The 17,817-nt window shown below is 26.1% G+C and overlaps 1 protein-coding gene across 1 annotated transcript; it reads right to left on the bottom strand.

Moving 5' to 3' along the window:
- Positions 1–2,524: 2,524 nt before the first annotated feature.
- LOC136984700 (uncharacterized) lies at positions 2,525–17,540 on the bottom strand. Its single transcript, XM_067281793.1, has 8 exons — positions 17,238–17,540; positions 10,028–10,209; positions 9,016–9,198; positions 8,773–8,910; positions 8,505–8,694; positions 6,680–6,771; positions 4,949–5,059; positions 2,525–3,082 (listed from the first exon to the last, which is right to left on the bottom strand). The coding sequence occupies exons 1-8, from the start codon at positions 17,362–17,364 to the stop codon at positions 2,825–2,827; spliced, it is 1,281 nt and encodes a 426-aa protein (XP_067137894.1). The 5' UTR covers positions 17,365–17,540; the 3' UTR covers positions 2,525–2,824.
- Between the last annotated feature and the right edge of the window lie 277 nt (positions 17,541–17,817).

The raw sequence follows: 17,817 nt of genomic DNA, 5'->3' as shown, positions 1-17,817 counted from the left end.
AAAATAAACAAGTTCTGATTCCTGGACCAATATTCTTATTTGTCTATAACTGGCTGCAAAAGGTTCTCTCATCATTATTCTGCTGAATACAATCTAACCATAAAATATTGGTATATTTGTTGGATGTTAATGTTTCTTTACTTCATTTATTACAAATAAATAAAAAAAAATTCACTGAAATTAATTTCAAATTTTAAAAACTGATAAAATTATTTTTATTGTAAGAAGATTATTGTGTCATTAATCAGTTAATGGATAAAATTACAAAGAACTCTTCTACCATAGAAAATCTGGATTCAAATTCCAAATTTTTATGAAAAATAAGTTAAGGACAGAGGATGAGGAATAGAGTTATTCTCCATTCTCTGTTCATACTGACCAATCTGTATATCAGATCTAGCTATATTGAATAAAACTGAGATTGACCATATAGCTCATTAAACAATGGTGCATCAGAAAACAAATCTAATTCAATCTAGATTATAATGACATTTATTATTCTGCACTAACAAAAATTTCAAAAAATATAAGTAATGCACATGCAATAACATTTTAAAATATTCTACAATATATTTTAATGCTTGTAAAATCCATGCATAAAAAATAATTTTTTTTTTTTCAATTTTCTACCATTATTATTTTTTAAAAAAATAATCAAAATTAATACAGTCATCTTTCAAGAAAAGTCATTGCACTACTAAAATTAGAATTTACAATCAAAGCATTTAAAAAAATAATAATTATGGAAATTTTCAAAATGTATTTCTATTATTTAATACAAATAACAAATTTCATAAATGTTTAGTTTAAGTGAAATAATAATTTAATAAATTTCTATTAAATATTCTTAATGGAAAAAAAAAATCATTCTCCAATCTGTGAATAAATAATTCTGAGAAAAAGCAATTTCTATTAATTTAAAATCTTAAAAATATTTTTCAATTAGTTTCTTATAAATACAGAAACTATTTTCACAAGGACAAAAATAGTTTAAATACGAAAAACTTAAAAATAAAAATTTTGTTAGAGTTGAATCAGTTCCGAATATTTATTTAACTTGTTTATTTGAATAGTTAATTTCGAACTCAAGAAAAACATTTCAAATAAAAAAAAAATAAAAATTTAATTTTGTAGAATATACAACAATAAATCAAAATCAACCTTAAAGTACACAGACATTTCAAATTTGACTATTTATTAAAATTCTATTTTAAAACTTTTTTAAAAAGTGTTTTAAAAATAACCATTATTATTTATCTGTCTTCTGTTTTGCATTGAACTTTAATGTTTCTCATTCAACTTTCAGAATAAACTTACATATTAAAATCATATCTAAAACATTAAAAAGTGATGTAATGAGTTTTTAAAATTTGTAGAGTTTAAAGTTATTCAATATTTTTTGTTTTGTTTAAAAGTAGTGAGTTATTTTTGATAATGTAATTTGTTTCCTTGTGCACAGAATGATAGTCGCAAAGAAAAACATTGTTTTAAGATTTTAAAACACAACCGTTAGACAATTAAGCAAATATGTTAGTGAATGCATTTGAATATGTTCTATTTTTCATAAATTTAATCATCAAGAATCAATTTTTACAGAGCATAAACAAAAAATTATTATTATTTTTTCTTTGTAAAAATGATTCCTCATGATGATATGTTTGAAAATAATGAATGTGTTTCAGTATGTCTTATAATTTTTGTTTAATTCTTTAATAATAATTTTTTAATACTGTAAAACTGTTTTTCCTTTTTGGTATGCAACACGTTTATTTGTATGAATAATGATCTTGAGTGAGAATGTAGTGCTATTTTTTAAATGGTATAATTTGTCATTCATTACATATTTTTAAAAATTTTTTGAATTTACAATATCTTTGCCAAAATATTATCTAATTTAAAAATTTAATTTCTTAATCACAAATTTTTATTAAATTTAAATAAATAAAGTTATTAAATTTTACATGTAAATATATCAATACAATATACCATAGATTCTGCTTATTGTAATCATTTTGGGACTAGTCTATACTGATAAAGTTATCAAGAAGTGGGGTAAATAAATAAAATTATAGTGGAAATTCTAGTTTTATTAAATCTGATATTAAAAAAACATGTTAGAATTAAAAAAGATATAACTTAAAAGGTTTATTAATTAATAGTAAGTCATCCAATATATAACAGACATAAGAAATTCAGCAATTTAAACTACTATACTGCATGAAAATAATGGTTAAATGGTTAATATTTAACATACTATAACACAGATAACTGATAACACTCTTGCATATCAGCACACATTGAAGGAAATAGTAGGAATCAACAACTTAAAAAATGCCTATTTACCTGAAGATAATAATAACTATAACTAAAATACTGCTTACAAAAGCATAGTTTTATAAGCATATTTTAGTTTTATATGTCTTGGGTCATGGTAATTTTGATAATATTAAATAACTGACTAACAATATCTGATTCAATAAGCAGAATTTATTTTATATAAGACTGATTTATCTCAAAATTCTTATATTTTTCATAATATATATATTAAATATATTGTGCACACTAAATTATTTATACAATAAATTTGTATAATATTAAATGTGATTTGCTTATATTATAATTATACACCATACAATGATAAAAATGTAAAAAATATATAACTAAAAACATTATTCTTACAATTAAAAGGATAAAAAATTACTCATATCGATCTGAGTATTGTATTATTAGTAAAACAACAAAAATATATGTTTTAACACTATACTAACTTCAATAATAGCTACTTTGTAAAAACATTTGGAAGTGTTATACAAGCTTGGAAGTATTATAATGATCTATTATTATTACTTAGCTCTCCATTATAAACAACTTCTTTCGTATCTGCATAAAGAACAGCTAGCTGCTTACAAACTTCAGTTGGGATTTCTTTTGGGAATAAACATATTTCATTTTCAGTAGTGGATACTGCTTTGAAAGATACTTCAAATAAATTTTTCTTGCAATTACTAGTTTGAGATCCGACATATATATATTGATGAAGATGATTTTCTCCACCATCAACAAAAAATATCTGCTTGTCATCCTAGAAAATTTGTATTAAACAGAATTTAATAATCATTACAAAATTTTTTTTGAAATTCTAATAGTAATATATTAAAGTAAGACAGAAATTTTAAAAACTTTTATACAATTTATTATCCAGGCTCATTTTTTCTGTATCTAGACTTTCTCTCAATTAAAAAAAGAGAGAACCTGAATGATCCATAACTCTTTTTGTATAAAAAAATTAAGTTTAAATACGATTTTTAAAAATCAAGTGATATACATTCATACAAAATATCTTTGCACAAACAGAATTTTAGAAAATAGAATTTAAACTGAATCTATTCTGAATATTTTCTCATTGCCAAACAATTGCTGTAACGTATTGAACTACTTAAAATCTTATTATTAATAGCAGCCAAAAAGTAATTTGTTACTAGAAGTAGACATTAGAAACCATCTCTTATTAAATTTAACAATTTTAATAACTTAATATTTAATAAATAATTTAGAATATTCTGGAAGAAAAGAGTGGAACTCAAATTTGTAACTCCCACTTACTGTGTGGATGCATTGCCATTTTTGCTACCCAGAATCCCCAAGTGATTCTCCACTTCCAGACATACTTAATCTTAGATACAGCCATCCATATATACACCATGTTGGGGTAAAGCGATAGCAGGATGAGTGCCAGAGTGAATTATTGTAAAGCTGTGGGCAAAGGAGTCATCCTCAGTCAGCACCATGAGCAACCATGGATGGTTATATTGAAGATTAAATGTGTCTGGAAGCAGAGAATCACTTGGGGGCTGGGTAATGTAACTGGCAACACATCTGCACAGTAAACAGGAGTTGCAGGTATGAGTCCCATCCTGGACTAATTCTTTTCTTCCAGAATATTTTAAATTATTTATAATTATTAAATTTAAAAAGAGATGACATCTAATGTCTATTTCTAGTAACAAATTACTTAAAATTTAATTATTAATAGTATCTGATAGTCCAATGCATTACAGCAATTGTTTGTCAATATCGGGTTTTGAGATGTTTATACATGTATTAAATTCTCATATGCCAAGCAAGAATCAAAACAACAACCATAATTCATACATAACAATTGGCATCATTTGAGAAAATGTATGATTACTTTAGTGGTTTAATTATTTGATCTAGAATAAATCAACTAATTTATGCTTTGTAAATTCACTGGATTCTCAGAAATGATCTTAGAAAAATTTCTGATTTTTGCATTTGCTAAGTGACACTAATGATTGAATCATTTTTAATGCGAAATGAGTTATGTAATTTTTGCAGAATTGATTAATAATTTATGAATTTATAATGTGCTGTCATTCATCAAAAACAAGAACAATGAATTCCAAGATTAAGAAAATTGCAATCCTGTAATCCCAACATTGAATAATTTCTCCAGGACTGCAATTCCTAATCTTTACGTTATTTTAATTGTACATAAGTAATTTAAATTGTGTTGAAACAGATTTATACATCTGTTACTTTTAAAATTTTAACTTGAATATAACAATATGTCCTTATATTTTTTCATATAAAAGTGATTCATTTATATTAACTTTTTTTTAATTTTTAGTTTATTAATAATGCATATAATCCTGAATTTAAATTAATAAAAAATACATTAAATTTTCTATTACTTTACATAAAATTTTAAGTAATTATTTTTGTAAATATTATTGAATTATTTTAGACATTTTCTCAAATGATCAATTTGATTACTACATAGAATACACTGTTCTGAAGTAGCATTGGTATTCAAAAAAAAAAAAAAAGTGCAATCATTAGTATGGCAATGAGAATCATAAAAATATAATTAAATGTTGTTAAAAAATCTTTTATTAAATTAAATATTTAAACTTTAAAATATTCTTACTTTCTCTTGTAATTTTTCAAACACAGAATAATCTTTGAGATCCACTACAAATGACTCAATAGATACTCTCGAATTTTTAATATGTTCATTTAGAGCTAGAAATAAATCCTCCTGAAGTATAAACGATATAAATTTTATCAATACATTATCATATTGCATCAATTATTATGGTAAACATACTAATGATATCATAATAATTATAACATTGCATATAAGCAATTGTTTATTTTATTCAAATATATATTATAATAATTACAATGGAACTGATTTGTTGACACATTAAAATAAACAACAACAAATTATCTTGTATTGCAAGACAATGTGTTAATTAAAAGCAAACATTTGAACAAGCTTATTTATAGCAACTCCTGTAAACAAGTATTTATGTTAAAATAGCTTTTTCTCTAATATATTTAACCTATTTTTAATAACTTTCATTAATAAACTTCTTATTTTGTCTATCATTTTAAATTATACAAGTTCAGACAATTCTCCATTTTAGTAGTTTCTTAGAATGATAAATGGATTTTATATACTCATTTAATATAAATCTGAATCATCTTAGTTGTTAAAACTTATCTAGTGAGAGTCAATGCATTCTGCATTCAAAATTTATACATGTTTTAATAATATGTATGAGATACTCTTGACTATAATAAATTTCATACTTATTTTCACTTTGGTTTCCTAAATAATTGTACTATTCAAAAAATAAATATTACAATATAACATAAGATATCAATGGCAAAATTTAAATGTGAATAATTATACAGGTACTCCTCACTTTATGACCTATCTGCTTAACGACCACTCGCACTTATGACCAATCAAGTTTTGACCTGCAATTAGGGGAATCCCTCTTCTCAGCTTGAGTGTCGGTCAGTGGCGAATGGTGACATGCGCACTAAGCGTATTATAATAGGCTTACGCGTACTACAATAGTCTTTTTATGAATAAATTTGAAGTTTGTTGCATAATTTGTATAATTTTACAATGATTCTATATTCCCAGCGCAAGATCCTCGCTTATCAACCAATTCGCTTAACGACATAGTCGTTGGAACGGAACTCCATCGTAAAGTGAGGAGTACCCGTATTTTTGAAAATACTATAACAACATTTGCATTTTATATCTGCAATATATAAAAACCATATAATTAAGTATAGGTTTATATATATATATAATGTCAATTTTATATTTCTTCAATATACTAATCAGTTTGTGACATTTGCAAAAATAAAATAGATTAAAAAGCTTTGTGTGTATAGTATTACCATCATGCTTTTTGTAATTACTTTAAATTAGTACATAATACATTTAAATTTTTAGTAATATCTTATAGTGTAAAACTATTTATAAAACAGTTTTTATAGATAATAACATTGTTTTTGATGACAAAACTGTTGAGTTTGTCATATTTATAATGGATATTTCTGTTATATAACTTTGTACAGGTTACAGAAAGAGAATTTTATGTTGCAAATATACATTTGCAACATAAAATTGATATATCTATAGTTAGATTTAAAATAGTTTGATCATTATTTGCAAATAAAATATGAAAAATAATTACAATGAACATTTACTGTTCAGAATTAAAAATACTGAACCAATAAAAGTTTATCATTCTGACTACAAACAAGAAATATTTATAAATTATATTTTGTATTTTAAAATAAATTATTTTATAATTTAATATAACTTATGTAAAAAGGAAAACAAAATACTTACCAAAGAAGCATTTGATATATTCATCAACGTATTTGCATGAATTAATTCCATTCGATATTTTTCTAGATCTATTGATGATATATCATCTCCTTCTATTTACAAAAACAGAATTCATAAATAAACAATTAAACAAATAATAATGAAAAATCTTAAAAAGTGCAATTCTTAAAAATTCATTAATTCATTAGAGTATCTTAATTATCTGAAATATGTATAATTTGGGAAGAAGTTAACAAATTTTTGTCTATTAATAAATCAAAGTGATTATAAATATTTTTGTATTTTTAACACTAACACATGAACTGAACTTTTAACAATAATTTAGATTATTGATCTTGTTTTTCTATTTTTCATTAACAGAAAATTATTAATTCATAAGGTAAACAAGAAAGTTTGCTCATTTTTCAAAATAATATAAAAATATCACAAAAATGCAAAGGAAAAGTTCTTGCTTTCGTTTACTTTCCATCATTCACACCAGTGACAGTCGAAAAACAGAATTCTCATGTACAGAGGTGACCTTTTCTTTGAGATTCTGCCTCCACAATATAATGCAAATGGAAACACTGATGTGAACAAAGGAGAAAAAACAAAAAAAACTTTTTCTTTGCATATTTTATATTATTTTTAAAAATTAAATACCGTCAGCCAAGGTTTTAAATATTTACTTTATAAAGTTTACTAATTTATCTATCTTATTATCTATCTTAACAAAGTTTACCATTTATCTATCTTATTCTTCTACAGCTGATTTGACATGTATGTCTACAACTCTATCTCTCAGATACCATACTTGGATAAATCAAATGATTTTTATTAAATAAATGAAAAGTGCAAATGAATTTTATTTTTAGTAATTTTATCACATAATATTTTAAATTTATTATTAAGTAACAATCTTGCAACAGTTTATACAAACATATTGTTAGCAATTATTATTAATAATCTGATGAAAAATCATACAAATCAATAAATTCCGTTATAAGATAATTACTGGAAATAAATAATGATTTAAGTTTATATAGTGTTATATTTGGTGTTGAACTTCAGATATGTTTCTCTGATATCTTTTTTATTGGTAATAATAATGGAAATTATATTTTGTGGAAAAAAAATATTTTTCAAAAAACTTTTCTATAAAAATTCAGAAAGAAATTAATACTTTGGTTTGTTTGCACAGGATACTAATGCTTATTAGGTTATAAGACCACCCTTAATTTATATTATGGACAGAAAATATCCACAATTTAGTCAGTTTGAGTAATACTGACTAAACTGTGGATTGTGTGACTAAAGGATGAACAACATTCCCCTGTTTCAATCTATCTAAAATATTAAATATCTAGATAAATAATTAAAGAAACAAATATTCAGATTCATTAGGGAATCTAATTATCTTTAGTTGTTGTTAGATCCATTAAAGACCTTTCTAATCATTCAGAATAATAAAATTTTACAAAATGAATTATTAAAATATTGATTGTAGGTATATATATATCTTAACAATTAGCTTAGATTAGAAATATTTAAAAAATGTCATTTAAAAAACTAAAAATAATTATCACAAACATGAATTTAAGCTTTTACATAATTCATATGTTTATTAATAATAGTTAACTTCTTTAACTCCAAAAAATTTTAATAATTAGTTTTTTTTTGTTCTGTAATTTCAATTACTACAGTAACAATAATTAGTGGAACAGGATCTTTATCTGAACAATTTAATTTTGAAACATTCCATTGATGGAAGTGCTTTAGAATTAAATTGCTCAGCTAATCAAAAACCTAAAATATAGTTTCTTAAATTATAAATAACAAAACTTACTAAAAATAAATAAAATCACTGTATTTATTGCCATTTTAGTTTTGAATCCCATACTAAAGAAAAACTCGGAAATTCTAGACCAAATGAGATCAGCTACTCCACAAGATACATTAACAGTCGCTAATCTTTCTGATTCTTCAAAGTATTTCAAAAATTCTTTTACACTGGAAGAATATTCTTCATATCGTTTCTAAAATAATATAAAAAATAAAACGTTAAAAAATTCTCAAATAAATGTCTTTATTTGTTAAGATTAAAGAATTAATACTTTAGTCTTTGTAAAATCTTTCTCATCACTCTGTCCTCCTTTCTGCATATGATTTGGATTCTTTGCTACAGCAGTTGAAATATTTTCTACCATTGTTTCTTCAGATTGTGCCAGATTAAGAGCAAACATACAAGGCCACTAAATTAAACATGTTTATTTATAAATTAATAATCAAAAAGTCTTTCATGTAAAATCATGAATATATATTAACAATATTTTATTTAAAAAAATAAAATCAAATACCTCTTTTTCAAATTGTTCCATTTCTTTATTGCAATCTTTTATGAATGTAGATACTTGTAATATAGCTCTTAAATTAGGTACTAAATCAATTAAATAATATTTGCAACCTTCTTCTGTTGCTTGTTGCAATTCCTCTGAGATCTTTTCTAATACCCATTGTAAAGTCAAAATTTTAGGTCTCTTCTATTGAACAATAAAAATGCCATGTTTAAATGTTATATTAAGAATTTAAAACTATGAAATAAAATATATAAATCTTATCAAAAATGATATAAAATAAAGAATAAAATCATTATTATATATTTAAATCAGAAATTTACAACTTTTATTATTTTCAAGTATGTTATATTTTTCTTAAATACCAATTTATTCAAATAGTAGATGCAGCTACAATTTAAAACTATATATTTTTTTTGTGGTTACTATTCAAGAGCAGTTATTTCGTTTATTAATAATGGACATCAAGCATGTATATACAAAATATTTAAATACTTATTCATGAAAACTTGATTTTTAAAGCAAATTAAACTTGAAATAGCAACTGGTGTGTTACTTTCTACATATCAGTAATTAGCAAATACTTAAAAACTACACTTCTGTATATTGTACATTTTATATATTTGCAAAGTTCATTTGATAAATAAATAAATACAGTACATAGCTACTGTGGTTTACAGTAATTATTAATTTTAGATTTCTCTAAGTTTTCAGAAATCCTTGAATAATATATGCAGCTACTATTTAAAGGTAGTTATTATTTCAAGCTTTAAAGAAGAGATGCAGTTATTATTCAAATAAAACTGGTAATATTTATTCATAAAACCTAAGATATAGACATGATTCTTTAAGTTATTTGGATTGAAAAATAATATGCTACATTACTTTCAGTTTGTAATATATTACATAGATATTTTGACAAATTTAAATTTAATGAAAAACAAAGTCCATTATTCATTTTTTGTTGAAAAAAATTTTTTATACATGGTTTAATGAAAAAGATACAACATTTTACCCTTAATAATTGCTCAAAATCCTTAGCTGATCCCGTATATTTGTTTGATTCACTTTCTTCAGATTCTGAATTAATTTTTTCCATTAGTTTTAGCCTTATAATATTTTCTGCATTAATAACATGAAAGCCATAGCCTTGTACTAAATCATTAACAATTCTGCCTTTTCTTGAGCCGGGTCCACCTAAACAACACAATTAATTAATTTAAAAATGTAATAATAATCACAAAAAATTTAAAAAAAAACTAAAAATAAATTTTTTTATAAGTAATTAATAAACTGGATAAAACACTGCATGTAACATGAAACTAATATGATAACATTTATATTATGATCATATTATTTATATTTCATTAACATCTAAATGTACAAAATTAAGAAACTAAGATTTAAAACAGATTTATAATGGAAATAAAAAGTCAATATCATTCAGAACAACTATTAAAGTATTAATTGCCTTTGTCATTCACAATCTTCAAAATAACTGAATTGAGATTCAACAATACTAAACCAATTGAATATTTTATCTTGTTAATTTAAAAATAACTTGAAGTTTAATACTTTATACAGTGGAATACTTTATATCTAGCTCAAACGGAACTGTGCCCAATCCAGATGTCCAAAAATCCAGAAAATTTGTTAACGACATAAATAACACAGTTCAGATGTACATTATGTTTTATTTATTGCACATTATATATACTTTTACAATAATATTAACAGTATAAAGCAAAAGACATATCTACATACAGTATTAGTTCTTTGTTTTCTATCAGTTGGTACAGTACACATACATAAGTTTCCAGACCATAATATAATACACATAAGTAGGAATTTATATTATATTGCAATTTGATAAAATAATATATTATTAATAATTAGTTAATAATATTGAAGCATATATCTTTCACGTCCATTAAAATTAATAAAAGTTCTTACAGGTTATATGTAATATTATAGTCTTGAGTAATATAAGATGTGATTCTATCAAAAAATACAAGGTAAACCTAAAGTCCCCAAACTGATTTTAATATTTTTTTTATATTGATGTTGTTAATGTGTGCTACAAATTTCTAAAATCATTGCCTTCTTCTCATCTTTGAGAACATGTAAAGACAATAACAAATGCCCTAAAGCAATTAAATTAACTCTGCAAAAGCAAATTCAAAATCATGCCAGATATGTTGAAGAGTCAATAGGAAACTGATGCAGGTTGCACTAATCCTCATCAGTTTCCTATTGACTTTTCAACATCATAATGCAGCAGTGTAGGCTTATCCACATGCATAAGCATATCTCTTTCACAAGTACAATGTGTTTTCTGTTTGGAGGTGTTGCTCAAATCCAAATCATATGCACAATGCATAATGTAATTTCCTCCCACATTTCCCAATTTGTCATCAACTGACTTCTTTATATGAGGTTATCTAAAGGAACACACATGCAGGAATAATATAAGAGACCTGTGGTCTTTGAAGACAAATATTACTGCTTGATAACATTTCTCCAGTCGTACTAAGATGTGTGGCTACAAACATATTTCACTGCATGCATTTGCAGGAACATGGGTGGATCCTCTGCAATAGTGTTTTCAAAGCCTAAGAAATCAAGATGCATAGTTATGATATACAGGGTGGGCCAGCGAAAACGAAACGGCAGAGTGTTCGTGTTCGTCCAAGCAAATCGCTCAGACAGGTCGATTTTACTCTCGAGGGGACATCTTATGCAATAAAGTTTTTGCGAATCTGAATAGTAACTAAACAAACATTTTTTTCGAAATAAATGTTTGTTTAATTAATACAAAATAAATGAGTTTTTAAAATTTTTTGTTGTCTGTTGCATTCAGAATCGCAAAAACTTTATTGCAAAAGATGTTCCCTCGAGAATAAAATCGATCTGTCCGAGCGATTTGCTTGGACGAACACGAACACTCTGCCGTTTCGTTTTTGCTGGCCCACCCTGTATAAATGTTTTTTATTTGTATTAAAAAACTCACTACAATTTTGTGAAATCAGTTTGGAGAATTTTGGCTCACTTTGTATATATAAAATGAAATGTTATTTAACTTCATTCTATAAATAAGCAAAAATATTGCTATAAGTCTAACAATACTTAAACAATCAAACTATCCATTTCATCCCTCTTCATTTTATTAATAAGCAACATTAGAAATGCTATTATCAATTATAGCATTAGTTATAAAACTACTATGCTAAATACATTTATAACCGGGGCCAATGAAAGGGTCAGGAAGCTGGAGTTAAATCCTGGGACCAGGCTGGAATCTATATGATATTTTAATTATTATTAATTATAATTAAAAGTCTAGAAAATCAATTTATGTAATTTCAAGCATAAAAAAAGGGAAAAAATAGAATGTTATATACCAAGAATATCACGTCAGAAAGAATAGTCCTGGGCCTTAGTCCCAGAGCTCGTGATCACCCTCCACGGCCGTGTTTATAACCATTCTAATTATAATTAAAAAGTGAAATCTATAATTAATTTGAAGAAACTCTCAAAAATATTTGTTAAGGTGAAAGTTTGTTGTAATGAATAATGTATGTAAATTATTATTATCAAGGAAGTTAAATAGCTAGAATGAAGTCCAAATATGAAAGAAAATGTTAATACAGTATGATACTAACATCTTTTTTAAATTTCATTTAAATAAAGCAGTTTAGTTCTATATTCATCAATTTAATTTACTTCTAAAAATCATTTGTTTTGGTTTCCTATACTAAAAAGGATTGACCAGAAGAGCAAACTACATTTCCTTCCTCTGGATGTCATCACACCCTCGCATCTTTAGTTTAATTTTGTTATTTCTCTTATACTTCACTTAAGAAACTGAAGTATAGAAAGTGAAGTATAAGATAAATAACAAAATTAAAAGAAACTTAAACAACCATACATACACTTGTGTCTATAACAACTTGTTCCTCTTTTAAGTGTGCCTTCTTTTTTTCAAACCCATTTGTAATCTCATCCAGTTCTAGTGTAACTTTTAATCAATCATGAGTTCGGTTAGGCCGACAATGAGATGACTTGGTGGTGAGGGTCAGTACCAACACGTCTGAGACAGACCACAAAAGTTATTCATATTTTCAACCTGTTTGGATTCAATCCTGGGTCCCCCAGTGCAGAAAGTGACACTTTAATAGCCTTGACTATCAACTCATTAATTGTTTTCAAGTTTACCCCTTTCCTTTGAATACAGTTCTTTACCAGTTGGAAGACAATAGTGAGGAGGAAAAAAGTTGTAACAAACTTGTTATAATGAAGTGAAAATTCTAAGAATTCTATTACTATTAGTCTGACAGAAAAGGAAGAGAAACTAAAAGTTTGTTCCTTTGTTTTATTGTTTAAATTGCCCTCTGTTTAGGGTTTTGGTTTTATATACATTTTTTAGATAATGACAGTTTGTTATAAATATGTTCATACAATTGAAAAATTTTGTTGTAGTTTCCAATGGAGGTTGGATTGAAGAAAATCTAAAAGTTTGTTATTCTGAAAAGTTCATTATTACAAAATCCCACTGTAATATGATAAATACATTTATCATAGGCCTAGCAGTGTTTATAAAAAAAACTAAAAAATCTAGAAGAGTCTAATCATTTTTCAAAATAATAACACAAGTTAATAAGTCCTTATTATTAAAATTACAAGGGTTATTTTTTTTCAACCTCCACCAACCCAGAATAAAAAAATAAGAATGAAAAACAAAATCACTTTATTTGTAGAAGGTAGTTACAGTCTTCACCTATTTTCCACATAATTGTCTTGTCGATTCGGGCAGACATCATACTGTGACACCAGCTTTTGTATACCCATGTCAAAGAACGTTGCCACCAGGCCATTTAGCCAACCTTTAACACTGTCAGTCAGCGGTATACAGTGTGAGCCTTTAAATTTGAGGAAACTCCTCACTGAGCTCAGAAATCTTGAATTGATGCCTTTCTTGCACCAATTGATCCACTTTGTCCACCAAATCATCAGTCATCACACACTTCCTCCCTTGATTACCCTCATCATGAACATTGTTGCATCCTTGTTTGAATTTCCTGCACCATTCACACACACATCCGTAGCTCATGAAATTCTCACCATGCACATTACACATCCTTCGACGAATTTCACCTCGATTCAGCCCTTTGGCCTGTAGAAATCTAATTACTGCTCATACTTTACAGTTGGCGGGAGACTGGATTGGCGGCATCATATTTACGTGTTTACTGCAGAGTAGCAAATGTTTAAAATAGCTTGGCACAATGCTAAGTGATGATGGAATATACCACTCAGTAGGTGTGCACCCTGTCCCTGTCTTGCATGCTTCCAATTTTTTTTTCATGTGTTAATTGAGGTTGAAAACTAAATGACCCTTGTATTAAATTTGTTTAGAAATTTCTGGGTTGAAAACCTATAAAATCTAATATATACTTCGTAATACATTTATTTCATAAAAAATTAGTTTGCAAGATGATTTACAATAATATATCTTAAATAAAATGATTCAATATTTCCAGTAATTTTACATTTTTCATATATATTATTATTCATTTTCTTTTGTATTCATTGTGTGTATGCTTTTAACTTGGACTTTGTAGTAGGAAATTTGAATCTGTAGAAAAAGAATAATTTATACAAAATAGTGCACTGTAATGATAAAAGTAATATTAGTATAAAAAAAAATTAAAAATGTTAGTATAATTGATTAATGTAAATTTTATTTAATTATTCAATTTTTTATAAAATGGCTAATTTCTCATTTAAAATTATAAAATTTTTAAATTTATAACAAAAGTTTGCATTGTTGGAGATCACTCTAAATATCAGTTTTCCCAGCAACCAATGCATTTAGTTGACTTAGTTACTGATGTGATTTACTTATATGTCAGAGAACATACAAATCAGCTTCGTAGCTAAGTTACTTAAATTTGTTTATTTTTTTTTTTAAATATATTAAGAATCATTCCATTATGATTTGTCCCTTATGTATACACTATTTCAGGTTTAATATTAAAACTTCATTATGTTATAATTGATTTTGGTGTACAGGTGTGCACTGCTTAACAACCTTCTACTTAACAACAAACTACATATACAACAGAAGTCTCTCAAGATTATGATGGAGCTGAAAAATTCATAATCACCTATACTTTTTCTATAATTTAGATATAAGCTATAAGTAACACAATTTTAATACAGTAAGTATCTATATATCAAGGTTCTTCATCTCTATTGTTCCATGAATCCTTTTTTCAGTCAGATGGTCACAGACCCCTTCTCAGAATAATGTTTTTAAATGCATACAATAAAATTACAAAAGAAACCAGTTATATAGAAATACATTTATTAAATAGTGCCACTTAAAACTGGTTATACTTGAATTAAAACACTAAAACCTATAATCCAGCAATTTTTATAAAAAGTTCAAGCGTTTTTCCATGTTGAAATGTTTGCACATTTTATAAAACTCTCTGGATTATAAAATTTAGTGTTTTAAAACATTTATTAAAATAAAAAACATATGACAGTAATATATGTGCTTCTCTGTTAATACAATAATTAATAATTTCACCCAATAACACAAAATAAAGAAAATAAGTTGATTTTTGCCCTTCCAACCCACAAACCTCTAAACACTTTCTACAGACACCTGGTTAAAAACTGGCTTATATTAATAGTAAACTATATCATATAAATTTATCTAAGTAGGATCTATGATTTTTTATTAATGACAAAGTTGGTTAACAAAATATTTCTCAGAATGTAACATCCCTATTGTTAAATGACACACATTTGTATTGATAAAACCATGCAGAAAAATTAATAAATAGTAAAGATATCTTCTGCCTTAATTACTGGTGACAATGACAATATTAAAGAACCTTTACTTCCAGTAATAAACGAATGCTTTCGACCTTTTCCAAGGTCTGCATCAGGTTATAGAACCACCAAATGTCGGAATCGTTCTATTCAACACATTCCGACATTAGAATTTGATGGTTCTATAACCTGACGCAGATCTAGGAGCAGATCAAAAGCATTCATTACACGATTTAGTAAACATTCTTTACTATTGTAATAAATAGTATTCTACAGTTATAAAATTTGAATAGAAATCATAATTCAAATAACTTTATATTAGATGAGTAATATTGCATTAAACACTACAGTCCTTTACAGATTTCTCTGTAAATGTAAAGATCTGAATTAAACCTGTGATAACTTGCAAAAGTCAACAAAACTCGAGGTAGTATTCCAAATCAAATGAGAATTATAATACATACTTTGATAGATTAAGTTGATAATTATTGGTTAATTATTCAAAAAATGAATTATACATATATATATATATTTTAATGTTGATAAAGTAAACTATCCATGTATTCTGTATATGACTTGGATCTTTAGACAGATGTTATGCATATACTGTTCAATTAATAAATGAGAAAATACCAAAAATTCAGGAAATTAAGCCAACATTCATTATAAAGAAAATATACATAATTTGCATCCATTGATATTCTGAATTCTTTATTCTATAAATATATACTGAAAAATTTTGGAAAGAGGGAAAGAGAAGAAAACTACACCGAATAGAAAATTTAAAGTAATTGATCATAATGGCATAAATGCATCTCTGAACGAAGCAGTCGGAGATGACTGCTTCGTGCTTCGTTCAGAGATGACTGCTTCGTTCGTAGACCATGCCCGTTGGTAGGACGAATAGCCATCCCCGATTTCCGGAGACCGTTTTTCCTACTTTTAATATACGATTGTAGAATCAATCTTCGAATGAAACAATTTTATCACCGTACCAATTTATGGATCAATAAATAAATTTTAGAAAGTAACCAAAGTTCAACCAATTTCAACTCCAATTTCACCGACTCTGGAATATGTCCCCAGTTGGACTATAAATGTTACGGTCAGCCCCCCCACGGGAACAAAAGATCTGAGCTGCATTTGTTCCATTAGAAAGATGCACACGAATCACTTTCTTCTCTAATTCACTTTAAGGAGCCGTTTGCTGAATACCGACCTCATCAATGGAGCAAGAGGATGACCTCGTGATGATGATGATGATTAATTATTGTTTAACAATTTACTTTCTCATTAATCATCTAACATATGTAAAGAATTTTACATAATTAAGTAATACTATTACGTAACGAAGAATTTTAATTATTATAATTAAGAATTACCGAAGACGAAGACGATCTTGTAAGGGAAGCTGTTAGGCTTCACCCTGTTACCAATTTGAATGTTCACTTCCGGCAAAACATCCTTCAAACGATTATTCCGGTTCTTTTTCGTTATAACGCACCCCATTATCGCATTCAGGAAGTAAACTTTCTTCGATATTTTATATTCATTCTCTTCGTGTCATCCCTCGGTATCTTCCTAATCTTCATTTTTCCGCTAAAATAATATACAACCGATGACGTCACAATCGAGCACACTGCTCAAACACATGCGCCTTAGAAAATCACGTGACGATAAATAGGTGAGAGAGAGTTTTGCTTATAAGAATTTTATTTTGACCAAAATTACTTAATTTAAGGTTATTTTTTAAGTAAAATATAAGCGTAATGAATGTATTTACCTTCGGAATTATACGTGTTTCCATTATATGAGTTTAAATTGTATATTAAGACATTTAACATTGGTTAAGGTGATTTTGTCGTTTTTAAGATTTATCTTTGATTATTTTTTAAAATTAATTAATTTATTTATATAAAAATATGTAAGATAATTAATTTACAACTATTTAATAATCGTTTA

This window comes from Centruroides vittatus, unplaced genomic scaffold (genome assembly GCF_030686945.1).
Source record: "Centruroides vittatus isolate TY-2023 unplaced genomic scaffold, ASM3068694v2 contig_926, whole genome shotgun sequence".
Lineage (NCBI taxonomy): Eukaryota > Metazoa > Arthropoda > Arachnida > Scorpiones > Buthidae > Centruroides > Centruroides vittatus.
This window is presented reverse-complemented; position numbering and strand designations above follow the sequence as displayed.